Below are 18621 nucleotides of genomic sequence, written 5' to 3' on the forward strand. Positions count from 1 at the left end.
ATTAATTTTTTTAAAATTAAAAACTGTATCTACAAGGGTATTTCAGAACATTCATGGGAAAATGGACTTAAAAGTTTGTTTTCGTCCCCAGAAGTTTGAAATGTATAGTTTTTAAAAATAATATCCATTTGCATAAATTTTTGGAATGTCTCTTAACTTCAATATTTTCGCATAAACTTATCTTTTAATTTTATTTTCTACCAACTTTATTGTAATGTGGGTGAGGGGAAAAAAAAGTCCCCATAACGTCTCTCCATCCTACCAGCCCTCTAGTAGTCTCATGATGACAGTGAACTTAAATTCTTCCAGAAATTACCACCGTAGTAAATTCTTGAAAAAAATTGAAATTGAAATTATTGTCCCATTCCTTCCCCATAGCCTAATTGTGTCAGCTTGCAAGCATAGCTCTGTGTGAACTAGTTGCTCCTCAGAGGAGAAACACAGATCATGGTGTAGTAGCTCTCTCATAATGAGCGATGGAGATTTCTATGCTGTGTCATATCAAAATTCATGAGAGGTTGGCTTTAAGGTGAAATACAGTGAGCCCCCTGTCATGAGTATTTCAGTATTACTGTAATTTATTGATGCCCATTTTAATGTGCTCGGCCTTCTGAAATCATAATTCTTATTTTACAAAGTGTTAGATTCAGAAATCAGACACGTTCAGGTGTTTGACATAAGAGCAAGTAAGCATGCTACATTCAACGTTCTGACTCATTTGTAAAATATGCAAATTAAAAAAGGGCAAAGCAAATAGCCTGTAAAAGAGGAGCTGCATCTGAGCTGTGCCGTTCTTGCAGATCTTTAGCCACGGTGTACGTGGAGAGGGAATCACAGGTAATGGAGAAGCCTGTGCCATTTCCTCGCTGTGTTCACAATCCTCCTTTTCCCTTCCAGCTTTCACTGTCATCCAGTTTTCTTTCATATTAACTGTGAGTTGGGGAGAACGCACACTCGGCGGAACAGGCCGCATCAGGGGGCTTGTTTCTGCAGCACTGAGCCCGCTTTCTCCCCCGTTTATAAATCCTTGTAGCAGCAAGCACTATTTTGTGCAGGTTGCTCTCTCCCATAAATGTTAGGAACTTTCTAAATGTTACCGGTGAGAGCTAGCATGTACCGGAAGGCTAACCTGGGGGAAAGGGATGGAGTCTAATAGAATTTAACTTTTCTAGTGAAGTTGAAAGTATGTTCTTTGCCAGGATTTCTCTGGGTGAAAAAATGAGCCATTCTAAACATTGATCATGCCTACCAGGCTGAGGCATTGGCGTTTAGCTCCACAGTGACAGTACTGGGCAAGATCAGCAAATCAGCGTGGCTGGGTTCCCTGGCCAGCTCTGCGCCTGACTCTTGCTTCTTCTTTTTCTTTTTAAGATTTATGTTATTATTATTTGAAAGGCAGTTACAGAGAGAGAAGGAGAGACTGAGAGAGAGAGAGATCTTCCATTTGCTGGTTCACTCCCAAAATGACCTCAATGGCCAGAACTGGGCTTATCCAGAGTAAGGAGCTGGTAGCCAGGAGCTTCCATGGGGTCTCCCATACATAGCAGCCCAAGGAGCGGGGCCATCCTCTGATGCTTTCCCTGGCACATTAGCAGGGAGCTGGACTGGAAGTGGAGCTTGAACCGGTGCCCCTTATGGGATGCTTACGCCACAAGAGGGTTACTCCACTATGCCATGAGTAACTTCTAGCTTCTTCTTAATGCCAAACTTGGGAGATAGTAGTGGTGGCTCAAGTAATTGGTGCCTGCCATCCATAGGTTAGATCTGGATTGAGTTCTCAGCCCTGCCTTTGGCCTTACCCTGCTACTGTAGCCCCACCGTGACTTTGTGGGGAGCAAACTAGTGGGTGAGTGCTCTTGTCTCTCTGCCTCCCAAATAAAATAATGTTAAAAATAAAAAGACATGTTCAATATTAAAATACCTTTGTTTGCACCAAAATAGACACCTTGAATTCCATGTTTTTATTAACTTCTTAAAATACTCTATGTTTTCCCAAGTAGTAATTAAATAGGGGAGAAAAGAAAATAAGAATGAAAATTTAATTAATCATCAGCCTTATTGCAAATTTTTTTGTGATAAGCAGGTGTTGCTTGATAGATTTCTAAGAATAAACAATCAAAGGAAGTAATGACTCATAGTTGTAGTCCCATAGTTCTACCACATTTTGAGCATTATATATATAATGAGTATAACTGTGCTTTTTCCCTGGTTAGTTAATCATGTGTTGCTTAGCATGTATAAGAAAATGCATTCCTGATTTCTGAATCATCCATTTTAAAGCAAATTCTTGAATTTTATCCATCTGTAAATTATAGGCCACCTGACTATGGGTCATTTCATGTTTGGGTCAAAAATAATTTCTTTTTGCTTCATCTATTTAACTAAAAGTAAAGTCAATCAAATTGTAGATGGAGGGCACAGAATAAAAATTGTTTAATCAGATGGACTTTGGAATCAATGACATCGATTTCCTTCTTTTTCTCCAAACTAGGAGTCAATATGTATCACCACTTCTGTGACTTCCTCAACCTCTATCTCACCCAGCACGTCAATAACTCCTTCAGTACCGACGTGTACATCGTCATGTGGGACACTGTAAGTCAGAGCATGCTGGCCGCATTAGCAGTCTTTCTGCGTGGCTCCGTCAGTGTGGGCTACCCATCTCAGGCTGCCGAGTTCTTGAACCACCCACATCTTCACACACACCCTGCACACATACTCACACCTTTGCAGGCGGGACAGCTGTGGCTGAGGCGTACGTTGATGGATGACAGGACCCCAGTTACATGGGCTGTCACTGCTCCTCTCAGGGTCTGCGTTAGCGAGAAGCTGAGTCAGGAGCCAGAGCTGGCTGTTGAACCCGAGAACTCCGGACTGGGATGTGGTCATTCAAACTGGTAGACTGACTGCTGCATCTGCCCTATTACTATTATTTTTTAATTGTGAAGATAATATCTGCTTATAATGAGTTAAAACAACACAGAATTGCATCAATATATTTTTTTAAATTCCTTTTCTCCATTTCATTTTCCATTAAGGATAGCGGCATTTAGCCTCTACGAGTCCCTGCAAGTTTCTTTTTGTCTTAATAAGTAAATGTTTTCCTTTTTTAAATTTTTGTTTTTGGAAAGTTTAGAGATACAGAGAGGAGGAAAGACAGAGAGGAGGATCTTTATCCACTGGTTCATTCCCTAAGTGACCACAATGGCTAGAGCTGAGCCCATCTGAAGCTAGGAGTCCGGAGATTCTTCCAGGTCTCCCAGGCAGGTGCAGGGTCCCAAGGTTTTGAGCTGTCCTCAGCTGCTTTCCCAGGCTACAGGAAGGGAGCTGGATAGGAAGCGGGAACACCCAGATAGTAACTGACGCCCATATGGGATCCTGGTCCATGCAAGGCGAGGGCTTTAGCCGCTAGGCTACTGGGCCAGGCCTAGTAAATATGTTCTTATACAAAATTCATATAAGAATGTGTAACAGGATGTATCTGTGTGTGTGTCTGTAAATATGTATACATATGCATATATCTCCTTATAGAAAATGGACTGCCTTCCATTGTTACCTTCATCTATCACAAGCCACTTTTTGAGTGAATATACTGAGGATTTTCCTTTTATTTATTTTTTTAAATTAAATGTTAATTGATTTGAAAGGCAGAGTGACAGAGAGAACAGGGAGAGAGATCTTGCATCTACTAGTTCAATTCCCAAATGATTGCAATGGCTGGGACTGGGCCAGGGCAAAGCCGGGAGATAGGACCTCCATCCTGGTCTCCTGTGTGGGTGGCGGGAGCAGAAGTGCTTGGGCCATCTCAGGCTGCTTTCCCAAGCACATCCATAGAGCTGGATGGGAAGTAGAGCAGCTGGACTTTGAGCCAGCACTCATAGCGGGCAGCAGCTGAATCCGCTGCATCACAGTGGTCCTGGGGTTTTCATTTTTATAGGGTTATGAGGTATATTCCATTTCATTTGTTCCCAATTCATTGAAATGCTTCAAAAACCACCTTCTGCTTATGCAGTTGTCCCTTGGTGTCTGTAGGGGATGAGTTTCCAAGGCTTTCTTTCCACAATCAGGGTACCCAAATCCACAGATGCTCAGGGCACTTAGATGATATGGTGTGGTCTTTGCGTATCACCTGTGCATATTTTCCTGCATATTTTAAATTATCTCTAGGTTTCTTATAATACTCAACAGGATGTAACTTCCATGAAAGTGGCTGTAGGTTTATTGAGTACAGATGCTTTTCCTCCTTTGGTAGCTCTGTTCCAGGGTTGGTTGAATCCTTGGATGTAGACTCAGAGGATGTTGTGGGCTGACTGTATCTCTGTTTTCACACACTCATCCCAGCATTCCCATTGGACAGATTCCTGCTCCCAGAATTTTTAATCTTAGACTGTATGCATGTTCAACCTTGAGACATAAGAGGGGAGATTTTATGTCATCTTGAAGAGCATCTGAATATTCATCAGTGTAACTTTAGGAACACTAATGCACTAACACAGAAAATCTGGACCTGAGGAATGAGGGTATGAAGCTTCTGGAGGAAGTTATTATTTAATGATCCATGGTTTCCCTGAGATCAGTCAGGCTTACTATACTTCATTGTTAATATTTCCTTCCAAAGATATTTTATCTGAATTGTTTTAATGCAAGTAACTGTCTAGAATCAGTTCTTCTAGTTACCATTTATTTATTACTGAGCTGGAATGGGATGTTTCCTTTTAGATGATGATAAGGCCTTGCTTAGAGTGGTGCTGGAGGAATGCCATAGGAAGAATTTGTTTTTAATCACTGCATCTGACAGTTCTTGTCAACTTTCAAATGGCTATCATGTGCCACGTAATATCTCTGAGAAAGCATGCAGTAGAGATAAAAAGAAGGGAACATAATGTACACCTAGGCCTTGAATGTAATTCTACAACATGTACTCATATTTTTATTGGCTGAATTTTTCAACCTAAGTCATACCATTTAAAAATTAATCATCCTCTCCTTCTAGCTGGGGTAGCTGCTGATTAACTTCTGCTATGAAAAAAGAAAGGCATGTGGATAAGATACTAGAAAGAAATAGCTCCCACTGAGACATAACTGTTAGGCCGTGTTTATGAGCATGAGGTCTGGAATTACAGCCCTGGTTTGTTGATTCCAGCTCTTGAACTCACCAACTCTGCAATGGGGGCGAGTTGCTTACATGTGTGTCCCAATTTCCTCACCTGTAAGAAAGATGATTCTGTTCCCTGGCTCTTTAGGTTGAGGTATGGCTTGATGAATCAATAATGTCAGATTCTTAGAACAGCACCTAAAACATAGCAAATGTGCAGGATGCTATTACTGCTATTACAGCTTTTATAATTAATGTTAATGGAAATTGTCTTATGTGATCCATCAGCCAGTGGGGAGAACGGTTCGTAGAGTTAGATTTATTGTTAAAACCTTGAAAGCTGCTTCTTGCTCTGAAATTCCTTTACAAAGCAAGTGATGGTTTTCATTGACTGAGTATATGAGAGTGTGTTTAAATGATGGCATATGAATAGGTTGTATAAGTCTGTGACTTGGATAGAAGGCTCACATAAAAAACCCCATAAAACAGTTTCAAAGACAGCAATATAGTGTAAAAATAAAATAGTATTAATATAGATTTAAGAGTGTAATTGTGACGCTCTCTCATGAATTTGGGCATTTGCTCAGGCCAAAGATGAAGATCTTTTTTTTTTTTCTGATGGAGTTTTTGTGAACTTGGTAGAATCTCTAGTTTTTAACACTCTCAGGTTTATTGTTGCAACTTTGGAAAACTATATTTTGTCCTGTGATTGTCCTAACTGCTTTTGGTTCCATCCTTAGAGCACTTACGGCTATGGGGACCTGTTCTCTGACACGTGGAAAGCATTTACTGATTATGACGTCATACCTCTGAAAACTTACGACTCCAGAAGGGTACCAACAATTTTACATCTCAGTTGTAACACCTGTCATGTACAGATGACTCAGTCTAAAGTTACTGTTTGATATGGATATGTCAGCTGTTACCACTGTTTTCTGACATCCTAGTTGTTGTAGTGAGTAGAATACTTCTTGTTATTTAATTTAAAAAAGAGATTTACTTTATTTACTTGAAAGGCAGAGTGACAGAGAGATATCTTCTGTTGCTGGTTTACTCTCCAGTGGCTACACTGACCAAGACTGGACTGGGCCAAGGTCAGGACCCTGGAACTCCATCCTGGCCTCCCACGTGGGTAGCAGGGTCCTGGTGCTTTTGCTGCTTTTCACAGGCCATTAGCACAGCTGGAAAATGGCACTTTTGTGGAATGCTGGTTAAGGCTTCATCTGCCTGCTCATCATTATTAGCCATGCATCTTTTAAAGATTTTTTTAAAAAAAAATTTCCCCCAAATGCAGGTCTCACTCTTTTGAATTAGAATTACTGTGTTAATAGAGATGCTTTAAGACCTATTTAGCACAATCATGAGTGCTGTTTTAGTGTGGAGGATGCCAATTCTCTTTCCTAATCCTTTCACTCAGGTGTGTTTTAAGGAAGCTGTGTTCTCCTTACTGCCGCGGATGAGGTATGGGCTGTTCTACAATACCCCTCTGGTAAGCGTGTATTGCATTTATAGATTTTATTCTTGATAGATTTGAAGATAATATTTGTACAGTACCCAAGAGCATGCGGAATCACCACGCAACAGTATTTGCTGTAATGGGAATGGGGGTTTTTATTGCAGATCTCCGGCTGTCACAGTACTGGATTGTTCAGGGCGTTTTCCCAGCACATCCTGCACAGACTGAACATCACACAGGAGGGACCCAAGGTAACGAGTGCATTCTGGGTTCAGAGGTGCTAGATCTTCCATCCCACATGCAAAGTCAGTACTGCCTTTGCAGAAGAAAATGATGACCAAGAGGCCTTGTTTTCTACATGAATGTTTTCTCACCCAAAATCATTTGAAGACAGGTGTCAGCAACCTATGAAGGGATAGTGCAGCATCAGCTTTTTTTCTTCTTTTCTTTTGCCATTTCTTTAGCCATATCTCACCACCACCTTCTGAATCCCATCTAACCTACACAACTACTACTGAGAAATCCACCCTCCCAACCACCTTATCGAAACATGCAATGAATACTTTTTTTTAATCTTCCATGGCTAAAATGGATGCACTGATTTTTAGATATTTTTTTAAGATCATATTTACTTATTTGACTGGAAAGCAGGGATGGAGGTGGTGGGAGGGGAGAGTGCTTCCATCCATTGGGTCACTCCCCAAATGCCTGTAATCGCTGCTGAGAACTGGGCCTAACCTTCCCATGTGGGTGACTGGGACGCAGTTCAAACTACCCCCACTGCCTCCTGGGATGTGCTTTAGCTGGAAGCTGGAGTCAGCCAGAACCTGAAATCAAACCCAAGTACTTCCGTGAATGACAATGAAGTCCTAACTGGTGTCCTAACTGCTTGGCTAAATGCCTACATATGTTTACTTTTATTCTCAGTTGACACATAATGCTTACAGACGTGTATGGGATGCAGTGTGATATTTTGATCCATGTATGCAACATATAATACTAAAATCAGTTATTAGCATCAAACATTTGTTTCTTTGTGGTGGGAGCATTCAAAACTCTCGCTTCTAGTACTTTGAAATGTAATATGCATTGTTAGCCCTAAGGACTGTGCTGTACTGTAGAACATAGGGTTTAAATTATTGCAGGGCTGGTATTGTATGTGGCACAACTGATTAAGTTTCCAGTTATGATACTGGCTTCCCATATTGGAGTACTGCTTTGAGTCCTGACTACTCCACTTTTGAGCCATGGGAAAGCAGGAGAAGATGGCTTCACTGCTTGGACCCCTGCCACTCACATGGGAGACCCAAAGTTGCTAACTCCTGGCTTTGGTGTAGCCCCGCTGTGGCTTCAATAGCCATCTATAGAGCGAACCAACAGATGGAAGATCTCGCTGTTTCTCCCTTTCTCTGTCACTCTGCTTTTCTAACAAATATAAAATATGTTTTTAAAAAGCACACAATCATCCTATATATTTTTGTACCTATTAACCAATTTCCTCTGTCCTCTCTTTCTCCCTGCTCTCCCTAGTCTCTAGTAACCACCACTCTATCCTCTATGTGAAGGAGATCAGTATTTTTACATCTGAGTTAGAATATAGAGTATTTGTCTTTCTATGCCAGATTTGTTACACTTCACGTAATTTGCCCCCATTTCCATCTTGCTACTACAAATGACAAACTTTCATTCTTTCTTATGGCCAAATATCCTACTGTGAGAGTATACTACATTTTCTTTTTAAGTGGTTGCATTTGTATACTTGGAGGCAACAGAGACAAGATTTAAAATGATTGTTCCATAAATGTAACTTCCTTGAGTTCCATCTCTGGGTGCAAGGCAGCTTTTAAGTTCAGATGTTCATTTCTGTGTCCAGCAGATGCAGCCTTATTTTATCTTTTCATTTTGATGATAGGATGGGAAAATCCGAGTCACCATCCTTGCACGGAGCACAGAATATCGGAAAATACTAAACCAAAATGAGGTCAGTTTTTGATGTGTGTTTTTGACATCACCATGTTGAATTTACCAACCTATAACTAATATACTTGGTTATTTTTTTTCTCACCATATTAGAATGTTTAATGGAAACTGTCAGTTTTTAGAAAAATTTGATGGCTTGCGTGATCTGCCTTTTTTGAATATGAATTGCTAGTAGAAGTCACTGAACCCTCCCTGCCTTATTATAAGTATTCATCTACATTAACTCAGCATGGAACTTGGCAGAATCTGAGTCTTGTTTCAACTACAATAATTGGCTGAACATTTGCCCTCCAGGCAAACTTACCATGACAGTGCAAGACTCCTGGGAGATGGTTGGTGGCATGTAGCAGGACTGTGATCGAGTCAGAGGAGTCTCCATGCTCTCAGGTTACTGTGTATCTTTAGAAACTGTCCCAATCTTTGGCATCTTAAGTCATTTTTAATGGTAACAACCCCTAAGTTGTGGTCAACCTCCAGGAGATGCCCAAGCAACACCCCTACCTGCCACATCATGACTTGAAGGTAACATTGAGCATCTGCTACATGCCAGGCCATATTCTTGGCCCTGGAGGTCAAGACAGGGAAGGTCCCTTCCTGCATGGAAAGGAAGCTAGTCAGGGGAATTGAGGGAGTGATGACTTCTGCAAAGGAAGCAACAGAGTGAAGAGGAGCACACCGATTCTGGGACTCTGGATTCCTTTTATGTGGATGTTTCTCCTTCGGTGGGGGTGGGCGGTGTGGATGGAAGTGGGAGACAGTGAGCCCATTGTCTGGGTAGATTCTGATTGAATAGATGTCAGAGAACAATCTAGCCAAAGGAAATAGCTGCCTAGGCAGAGAGGAAAAGCCTCATGTGGATTGAGCTTTGGATGTTCTAGAAACGAGAAGGCTAGTGTGACTTGTACATCTACAGAGAGGTGAAGGTGATGTCTCAGAAACTCTAAGAGGGGGGACATGCTTCAGGAGGTTGTGGGTCCTCTGAGCCCCAGGGATCCTGGGGATGACTGGCTTTTATTCCAGTGTCAGGAGAAGCCACTGTGAAGTGCTGGATTTAAAACTTTAAAAAAACTTATTTGAAAGGTAGAGGCGGGTCCCTCTTCTGCTGGTTTGCTCCCCAAATGCCCACAGCAACTGGGCCACCAGGTACTGAGAACCAAGTGTGATTCCTGGACTTTTAGCTGGAGCTGTTAAGTGGAATTAAAATGGAAAACAAAACAAAAAACGTAGTAAGAGGGAAGGTGGAGACAAGTTTTGATGGGTGAAATATTAACAAAGGTTGCTTTGGATGTCTACTGGACTGGTCACAGTTGAGTGGTAGGCATATCTTCCTGAGATCCGTGTGTATCACGGAGGACATGCACACATGGCACAAATTGGGGGTTGGGTTGAAGGCAGCTTGGCTGGGAGTGATGAGCAGTGTGCATGTGTTCGAGAGACCAAAACTAAAACCTGAGTTGTCTCTCAGCTTCCATGGGCAGTTGGTTCCAAGAGACCCCATGGAAACCACAATCCCTGGGTGCTCATGTCCTTTGTATCACACAGCATAGCATTTACACATAACCTACACATTTCCCCCTTTACTTTTAGTCATCTCTAGGTGACCAATAATGCCAAATACAGTGTAAACACTGTGTAAATAGTTGTCATACGTATTAATAATATTGGGAGCACAAATTCTGTACGTATTCACTACAGACTTTTTTCCCCACTCTGCACTTGAATGAATTTGTGCATGTGGAAGCTGTATAGTGAATAATGCTGTGTACTGGAGTAGATAGTTGGGAAGCAGCAACTATCAACAATGGAGCAATAGTCTATACTGGGATAGACTACATGTACTAAGTGCTAACGATGTACCTAGCATATCACTATGCATTCCCCTTGCATAGGACCCGCCCTTCCAGAAAACCCACAGTGTTGGTATTTGATTGATATTTTCTGTTCCAGACTAAGGCTTACAGATTGAAGCACCTGCCCAAGGCCACCCAGTAGTGAAGAGAGTGACCCAGGGGTGAGAGTCAGGGTGCTCTGCCTGTGAGGCTGCAGGCAAGGTGGAATTCACCTCTCCTCTCACCCATCAGGATGCAGCCTAGGACTGAGGAGAAAGGAATAGGGCTGGTGTGTGCTACCCACAACAGGCAGGATGCTTTCAGGTCCAGGTGAGCAGGCTGCCCACACGGTGTTACCCAAAGGTGGGAGTGGATGATGGTTCAGCACCATACCCCAGGCCAAAGACACCTGAAAGGGCTGTTTTTCTCCCAGGGATTAACATTACTTGACAACCAAGTAATATTACGGTTGTTCTCTGTACAATCATGGTTGTTCTCTGTAGAAGTACTGAAAATGTTTTTCAGGTCATGAGGTCCAAAATGCTGGTGGTTTGTCAGAATGAACAGAAAGACCCTTCTCTCTTGTCTGGAGTGTGCTCAGTTGAAACAAGTTGAAAGTTAAAGGAATAATGACAGTTTTTTTTTTTACTCTTAGTGTGCCACTGTGCTAAGCACTGGCCTCCCAGGATATTCTGCACCTGTTTCTAAGAAGTTCTAAGAAACTGGGGCAGTGACGTTTCAGGAACAGAAATTCCCACATTCAAGGAATAAAGCCTGTCTTTGAATTCAGATAGGGACAAAAAAAAAAATAGACTTAAAGAATAATGCCTGTTTTACATGCATGTTTTAGGACCTGTATCAGAAGGGAAGGAGAAGAAATTCTAAATGCTTTTTTTGTTTGTTTTTTTCCCTAGCTTGTTAATGCACTGAAAACAGTGTCTATGTTTGATGTCCAGATTGTTGATTATAAGTACAAGTGAGTATGATATGGCATTGTGGAGAGATGCTGTTGTCTCTGCAGAGACAAGTGTTTCAGGGATGGAAAGCAATTTTTAAAATGAGCGCTCTTGGTACTTGCAGGCCAGGCAGGGAGAACTAGATGTCGCCTGTGGACAGAGCGGACCAGTGGAGGCCTGGGCCTTAGGGGCGCTTACTTCTTACCTTTCTGGGCCCTGATGTGGCACTCTCTCACTTGTCCATATTTTCAATGGAAATTCCAGAGTTTTTACAAGTTAACAAGTGGTTCTGAATTTAAGAAAGCATCACAGGCCCGGTTTGCCCTGCCTACCCCTAGGTCGCAGTTTGTGGTCTACAGTGACCTCTCTGGGAAAAATTTAAGGATCATAGGACTAGAAGGGATTCTAACAAGCCTTGTAAAGTAGTTCCATTTTTTTGAAAAGTACAAAATGAAAATGCTTATAAGATAGATTGAGTTTGTAGCTTACCATCTAGGTAAAGTCTGTTGACCTTACTGTGTAATCCCCAGACGTTCCCAATTGGAAAAGTCACCCAGTATGGAAAAGATCAAAAGGAAAAGAGAAAACCTTTGTTTCCACTCCTCACCCAAGGCCAGTCAACCATCATGTTGCTCAGATCCATGATAGGAAGTTTCTTCCTGTGGCTACACACATGCTGTGTATGAGTTGCTAACATACTCAGAGATACACTTACGACCAAGAACATCACCGGGGAGCATGGCACCACCTTCATGTGCAGGAGTGCATTTATGCAGTGTAGCTGTGGTCACAGGGCTTCACCGAAGGAATCGAACCGTGGAGTGTGTCTTGAGGTCCTCAGACACGAAATGCAGATAATTAGCAGCTGTGAGAACAGCCACTCTGTACTGAGACTATTATACTTGTTGCATTTTAATCTGCCACTTTTTAGCAGTCCTCTGAGGTGAGAAAGCTCTTCCTGTTTGACCTGGTACATTATGCTGTGGTGACTGCCCACATTGCTACTTGAAGGAAGGTGTGAGCCAAGACAGGCCCTGGTGGGAGAACTGGGGGGGGTGGTACATCTGGGGCTATGGTCTTGACTGTGTAGGATCTGTATGCAGGTGCATGAGAGAGCAAGGGGGATGGTCAGTTCCTGCTGTGCAGTCAGCCATAGGTTATCTAGTGCGGGGGCTTGTGGGAGCTGCTCCCCAGGCACTTCCTGCACCTGGCAGCTCCAGGCTGTGTTCACCTAGGTGAGCAGTCAGCCTTCCCTTGGCCTCATTCATATTCCTGGGGAAACTGAGGCACAGGTTCCTGGTATGAGACACACACGGAAGGCCGTTGTCTTCCTTTTCCTGGGGCGGGTTTTTGTTGTTCATAGGAGAGATCCGCCTTTCCGTCTCAGGTCCCCAGTATTCTTCATCATTTATTTTTGTTTACTTTGGGTAAAGTGGGACTGGGAATTTTGTTTCATTTTTGTTTATTCAGAGCATTGTCCTTAATCCAGAATTTCCTTTTGCCCTCATTTTCAGCAATCATTTTTGGGTCAGAATTTTGGTTCAGGGTTTGGGTAGCTATCAGTGTCTTTAAGTTAAAGAACAGTTGTATGAAGGCACTAAAAAATCATGGATAACGCAGTAAAGACTCCTCCTAACATCCTAAAAAAAATCATGGATAACTTAATTATTTATTTTAGTGGGGAGAAAACTTAAGATCTATGTCTACATGCTGTTCCCAAAACACATGAACATGAACATGGAGATCATGGGAAATGCATATTGTGAAAGAAAAACTGTTTGAATTTCAAAATATTTTTGAATCAAAATGAACAGTTTTCCATTTTCCACAGATTTTCTGAACTTGGCTTACATACTTCTAATGTGTGAAAAATTGAGGCTAAACTATTATAAAGGCAAGGAGGTACCCTGGTGGGATCTGAGGTCATTTCATTTTAGTTGGGCTCAGAAGGCATAGAAACACTCAGGCCACCTAAGGGGACATCCTCCCCTGCTCCCTTTTAGGAAGCAGTTTTAGTTTGTCCACATGTGTCATCACATGTCTTCCAACTTGCTAATATCCCCTTTTTCCTAGGCTCAGGGCCTTGTCCTAAAATTTTGTCTACCTGGTTGTCAGTGACACTTTTTGGGTTGATTACATCTACAGCTGCAATTTGTTGATGTCATGTGTTACTGGTTTTCCCTTTAAGAAGCAATAAAAGTTTTCTTTTATAAATAAAGCGTACTGAAATCTAAAAAAGATATATGCGATTACTTAGAAAAGTGCCAACTTCTTAAGAAATGACTAGAGCATGCTTGAAATGGACAAAAAGAAGGGTACAGGCAGAACATGGTTTGATGAAAAAATAGTGCATGATGAGCATTGCTGTGAATCGTGGCCTGCCTACCCCAGTACTCTTCTCATCTCTCATCTCACTCTGCTTGTTCACAGAGAACTCGGCTTTCTGGATCAACTACGGATCACACACAACACAGACATATTTATTGGCATGCACGGAGCTGGTCTTACCCATTTGCTTTTCCTTCCAGACTGGGCTGCTGTGTTTGAACTGTGAGTATTTGTGACTATTTGACACCCCAGCAGCCATGGCTTGGGCTCCCTGAGACTTTCATTGTGACCATACAAAGACATTCAGCATTACAGAGAAGCCACGTCCTATAGGCACACGGGAAGAAAAACAGACTCAAAGATGGAAGTGTAGCTTGTAGCCTGCTGTTGTGCTTCGTGAGCCAGCCATGCCCTACCCAGAGTGACGTGGAGGTTTGAGTCTGGAGTGTCCTGACTTGAATCTCCTACCCTCAAAAAGGGAAGCTACATGTTTTAAGCAAGGTGCAACACTTTCCGGGAAGCCTCAGGCCCTCGGGGTAACTGATTTGCTCACTGTATACATTGGTTATGAGACAGGGTTTTCCCTCCCAGCGTTCCTGATTCTAGCATTCATCTTTAGTTCTTGACATACCAAAAGTGACTATCTTGACCTGACTGACTAATGTGAGGCAGTGGTTTTGTTTAAAAATGACTTGACTCAATATTTAAATAGACTATTTGGAGGGGGGGGATTCATGAATATCCAAAGCTGTCTAACACACTTTTTAAAGTTTAATATATTTGTTTGTTTGACACAGAGTGATGAAAAACATACCTGCCCTCACCTCCCCCACACCCCACCCCACCACACAGAGAGAGAAAGAAAGAGAGAGAGAGAGAGCGCGCGCTTTTCTATCTGCTCACTCACTTCTCAAATACCTGCAACAGCCAGGGGTGGCCAGGTCGAAGCCTGAGACTGTCCGGGTTTCCCACATGTTCACAGGAACCCAGGTGCTGCTGTCTCCCAGGTTTTCATTAGCAGGAAACAGACACAGAACTCAAATTCAGGAACTCTGATGCCAGATCTGGGTGTCCCAACAGGAGGGTAACTGCAGAGTGACAATTCCTGCTCTTCTCCAAAGCATTTTTGGAATGTTTATAGAATGTTTTGGATGAGAAATAGCCACCAAATTGTGAATTCTGACTCATCTAATTTCTCCCAGAGAGGGAGAAGGATATATAGAAGAAAGAGGGGAAGAGAACATGAAAAATGTAACCTGCAAAGCTGAGACCCTGGCCTCCACTAAACCTGATTTCAGTTTGCCTTCACCAGCTGGCTTTATGACCTGGAGGTCTACTTCCATGGGTGCAGAGACAGCAGTATCAAGAGACAGTATCAAGTTCGTTGCCTTTCTGTGTCTTTCAAAAAAAACACACAAACAAGCCAAAAAAAAAACAAAAAAAACAAAAAAAAAAAACAAACCCCAAAAAACAACTTAGGGTAATTTAGTTTTGAGAATGTTTTTGAAAGGTTTTTCTCATACATATTTATTGCTTTAAAACCTTTTGCAAGAACATGTTGGGGTGGGGGGGCACGTTTCTTTTCTCCTTGAGAATTGTTGATGAGGTGAAATCCCTGGACTCAATCCTCTCGTGTCCTTAGGTACAACTGTGAAGATGAACGCTGTTACTTGGACTTGGCCAGGCTAAGAGGGGTGCACTACCTCACTTGGCGAAGGCAGAACAAAGTCTTTCCTCAAGACAAGGTAAAGTTCAAACACTGTGTTCACTTTGTTTCATTTTTAAAGTAGGCTTAGCCTCCGGGTGGGAAACCTGCTTGCTTCTCAGGGCCATTTGATATGGATAACATCATTCAGGGGCCATCAAAATGTATCAACTTAAAACTTAACCAGCAAAACTGTGTCATAAAACAAAATCAAATAAATGGGGGAAAAAAAAACTTAACCTGCTATAGATTCATTGAATTTTGAGTCCCATCATTGGTGGCCTTGGCAAGGCCAGACCAGATGATTTCTTGAGCCCAGTAGAGCCTGTGGGCCAGATGTTCCCCATCTCGATAAGAAGTCTGCTTATGAATGAGGAAACACCACTGCTGGCCTTCAGTCCCAAGATGAAGTATTCTCTGGAATTGTGTGAGTTGTGGTGTTTCGTACTTGCAAATGGGAGAAAATGAATCACTTATTTCTTTAATATTGGTAAGACATGAAATTTAGGCATGGAGAAATCTGTTAGATAACATGTAGTTGGAATTAGCAAACTACAGGCTGTGTGGCAAACGCAGCCCCCATGCCACCTGTCTTTGTGAATAAAGTTGTATTGGCAACCTTCATACTTACTCGATGTGTTATCTGGGACCGCTGGGCATTTTCAGGCCAATGGGGAGTGACCATGACCAAGATCATGTGGTCAGCAGAGCTCACAATGACCCGTTAAAGAAATAATGTGCCTACTTCTGATGTAGAGCATATGTGAGAACAGTTGCGTTGGTCACTTTCTAGGGAAAAGCATGGCTCAGTGACCTGGGTGTTTGTGTTTTGGTTTGCTTTACAGGGCCACCACCCCACTCTGGGGGAGCACCCAAAGTTCACCAACTATTCTTTCGATGTGGAAGAATTTATGTCCCTCGTCCTTCAGGCTGCAGACCACATATTGCAACACCCAAAATGGCCATTCAAGAAGAAACGAGATGAGCTGTAAATGAGTCTGGTTGCAAAACACACAGTGTTTGAACATTCAGCACCCACACTGATGATGAAATCGGTCAACCAGTCTGTTATTTCCAGCCCCAGAGGACTTTTTTTTTATATACCAAAACACACCTGCAGGGTATTGTCACATGTTTTAGAGTTTGTAAGTATTTTATAGAATGTTTGTGTCGTTGTGTAACAATTGCAATCAGGTTTTTGCACTGAACACTTTTCTTCTGTAATTCAAAATGTAGGGGCAGTCTCACTGATGGGATTGAACTTTCTTCTTAGGGATGCCAAAGTTTTCAAGTTTTTCAGCTTTAGAAGTTGTAAATGTTTTTGTCAAAATGTTATGTGATCATAACGCTGGAGTGTTCCAACTTGTTTCTGTTTTATTTAGGTAAGTTCACTACTGCTGTTTTAAGTTGCTCTAATATGTTCAAAACACTATTTGTGGTAGAAGAAGCAGACATGGACGACACACCTACACACACCTAAACACACCTACACACACACAGCTGGGGCTCCCGGCACTGTGCCATAAAGGGCTATGTAACACATGAGTGTTAGCTCGAGGATATTTGCTTCAAAAACTTAAATCTATTATGTTCCTAAAGTCATCGATCATCCACATATTTCATATTCAAATCATGTTTCTCCAAAATACAACAATTGCTATAAAGAAGTTCAGATTTCTGTAGCATTGATGTGTGTTCCTTGTAGCTGTTTTCTCTGGATTCCCTCAGCTGTGGAGAGCATTCATGCTGAATTTCTAAATGAATAGTGGTCTCCACTGTGCCAGTGTTTACGACAGCACATACCTGTGTGTGTGCACCTACCTCGAAGAGTGTGTAAGTATGTCAGCCTTTTTATTTTTACAAACTTGAGGTTAGTCACATGCGGAGAATTTTCCCTTTTTAAAGAAAAACTAGACCCCTCCCCCCAGAAAGGAAAGGTGAATTATCCAATCTAAATGAAAAGCCACAAAAAAGTGCCAGTGATGAGAAAAGGTGTCTGGATTGTTGTCCTGTTGTTCTTTGAATAGGATGAGTCATGGATGATTTTTCTGCCAAAATGCGAGGTTTATATTATAATAAGACTTGAACAGGCTAATTTAGAGATGAGATGTTTCTACTTTTTAAAGTAGGGAGCAGGTTAGCAAGTTACATTAGTGCAAAAAGGAGCTTTTTCCCTTCCACTTACAGAGTGGATTTCTTAAAAAAAAAAAAAAAAGAATATACAATTCGAGACCTGCAAAGCAACATATTTTTATCTGACCTTGATATTTGCTTGCTGAGCACTACTTTTTAAAGGATTGTGAACAGTTTTCTAGAATTCAGGAATATTTATTAAATTATCTGTAAAGAAAAGAGTGAATCACTGTAGCAGTAACTTTGATTTGGATCTTAAAATTTAGCAGGTGCAAAGGTCCTGAGGCAGGGAGCCTACTTGGTGTGTGTGGGGGAAGCAGCTAGAAAGTCAGTACAGCTGTAGTGATCAAGATGTAGAAGACTAGGAGGGGAGTTGGACGTGATAGAAGGGCTGGGTGCTCTTGTCCTTGGATTCTCATGAGACGAGAGCCATTGAATGGACGTGAACAAAGTTACCCTGTCCAAACTTAATGTCCTTTGTTCAGATCCATTCAGTTGCAAGAAGCTGAGCAGCGGTGCAGCAGCATGTGGAGTCTGTCGGGGGGTGAGACAGCTGGGATGGTCTTCAGGGAGACCCCCAACATGAGGCAAGAGCTATCCTTGTCAGTCATTGAATGGAGGCCACCCGGGGAGGTGTGTGATGTCGGGCAAGTCCCTTGGGCTGCGTGCCTTGATGGCCCAGAGCTTGGGTACGATCCATCTGCAGCTCCAACCTGCTCTGTCGGGGGACCCAAGGGAGTGGGCAGCACCCATCTCAGGGCCAGAGTGTTCTTCAGTGTGGCGCATTCTCCCTGCTTCCCATCACCTGGACGTTAGAGCTGCGGTTGACTTGATTTTTCCGTTTTGAGGGACTTTCTGCAGCGACTAGGTGGCCCTTCCCAGTGTGGAAACATTGAGGAAGGGTCAGCAACTGAGCTTGTTTTAGGCCCCGCAGCCTTGTCAGGTCTCTCTGCTGCTGGTTGCTGGATGATTTTCTTTCCTCCACAGTCCATTAAAAACGGGAAAACTCATCATTGCTGTTGTTTAAACAGTAGAGAGGTTTCCGGAACTTACTGAAAGTCACGGAGCTTTGTTCACTGGACATGAAGAAGAGGAAGAAGGAAGGGAGAAAGGCCTGAAACTGGCCCTTTGTTACAGTG

At 42.4% G+C, this 18621-nt stretch overlaps 1 protein-coding gene across 3 annotated transcripts in view; it reads left to right on the forward strand.

Annotated features, from left to right (window-relative positions):
• Positions 1-18167, forward strand: part of EOGT (EGF domain specific O-linked N-acetylglucosamine transferase) — a 32421-nt gene extending 14254 nt beyond the window's left edge. For 2 of the 3 annotated variants that reach the window (XM_058678737.1, XM_004581602.3), the window contains 9 exons: positions 2492-2595; positions 5836-5928; positions 6513-6584; positions 6716-6802; positions 8464-8532; positions 11275-11336; positions 13747-13866; positions 15287-15389; positions 16195-17434. In XM_058678737.1, the coding sequence (XP_058534720.1) occupies positions 2492-2595; positions 5836-5928; positions 6513-6584; positions 6716-6802; positions 8464-8532; positions 11275-11336; positions 13747-13866; positions 15287-15389; positions 16195-16341 (857 nt within the window). In that variant the 3' untranslated portion in view covers positions 16342-17434. Of the gene's footprint in view, positions 1-2491; positions 2596-5835; positions 5929-6512; positions 6585-6715; positions 6803-8463; positions 8533-11274; positions 11337-13746; positions 13867-15286; positions 15390-16194; positions 17435-17967 lie in introns of those variants that run through there. The other variant, XR_009247353.1, reaches the window with a different exon arrangement.
• Positions 18168-18621: the final 454 nt, after the last annotated feature.

This window comes from Ochotona princeps, chromosome 21, assembly GCF_030435755.1.
Source record: "Ochotona princeps isolate mOchPri1 chromosome 21, mOchPri1.hap1, whole genome shotgun sequence".
Classification (NCBI taxonomy): domain Eukaryota; kingdom Metazoa; phylum Chordata; class Mammalia; order Lagomorpha; family Ochotonidae; genus Ochotona; species Ochotona princeps.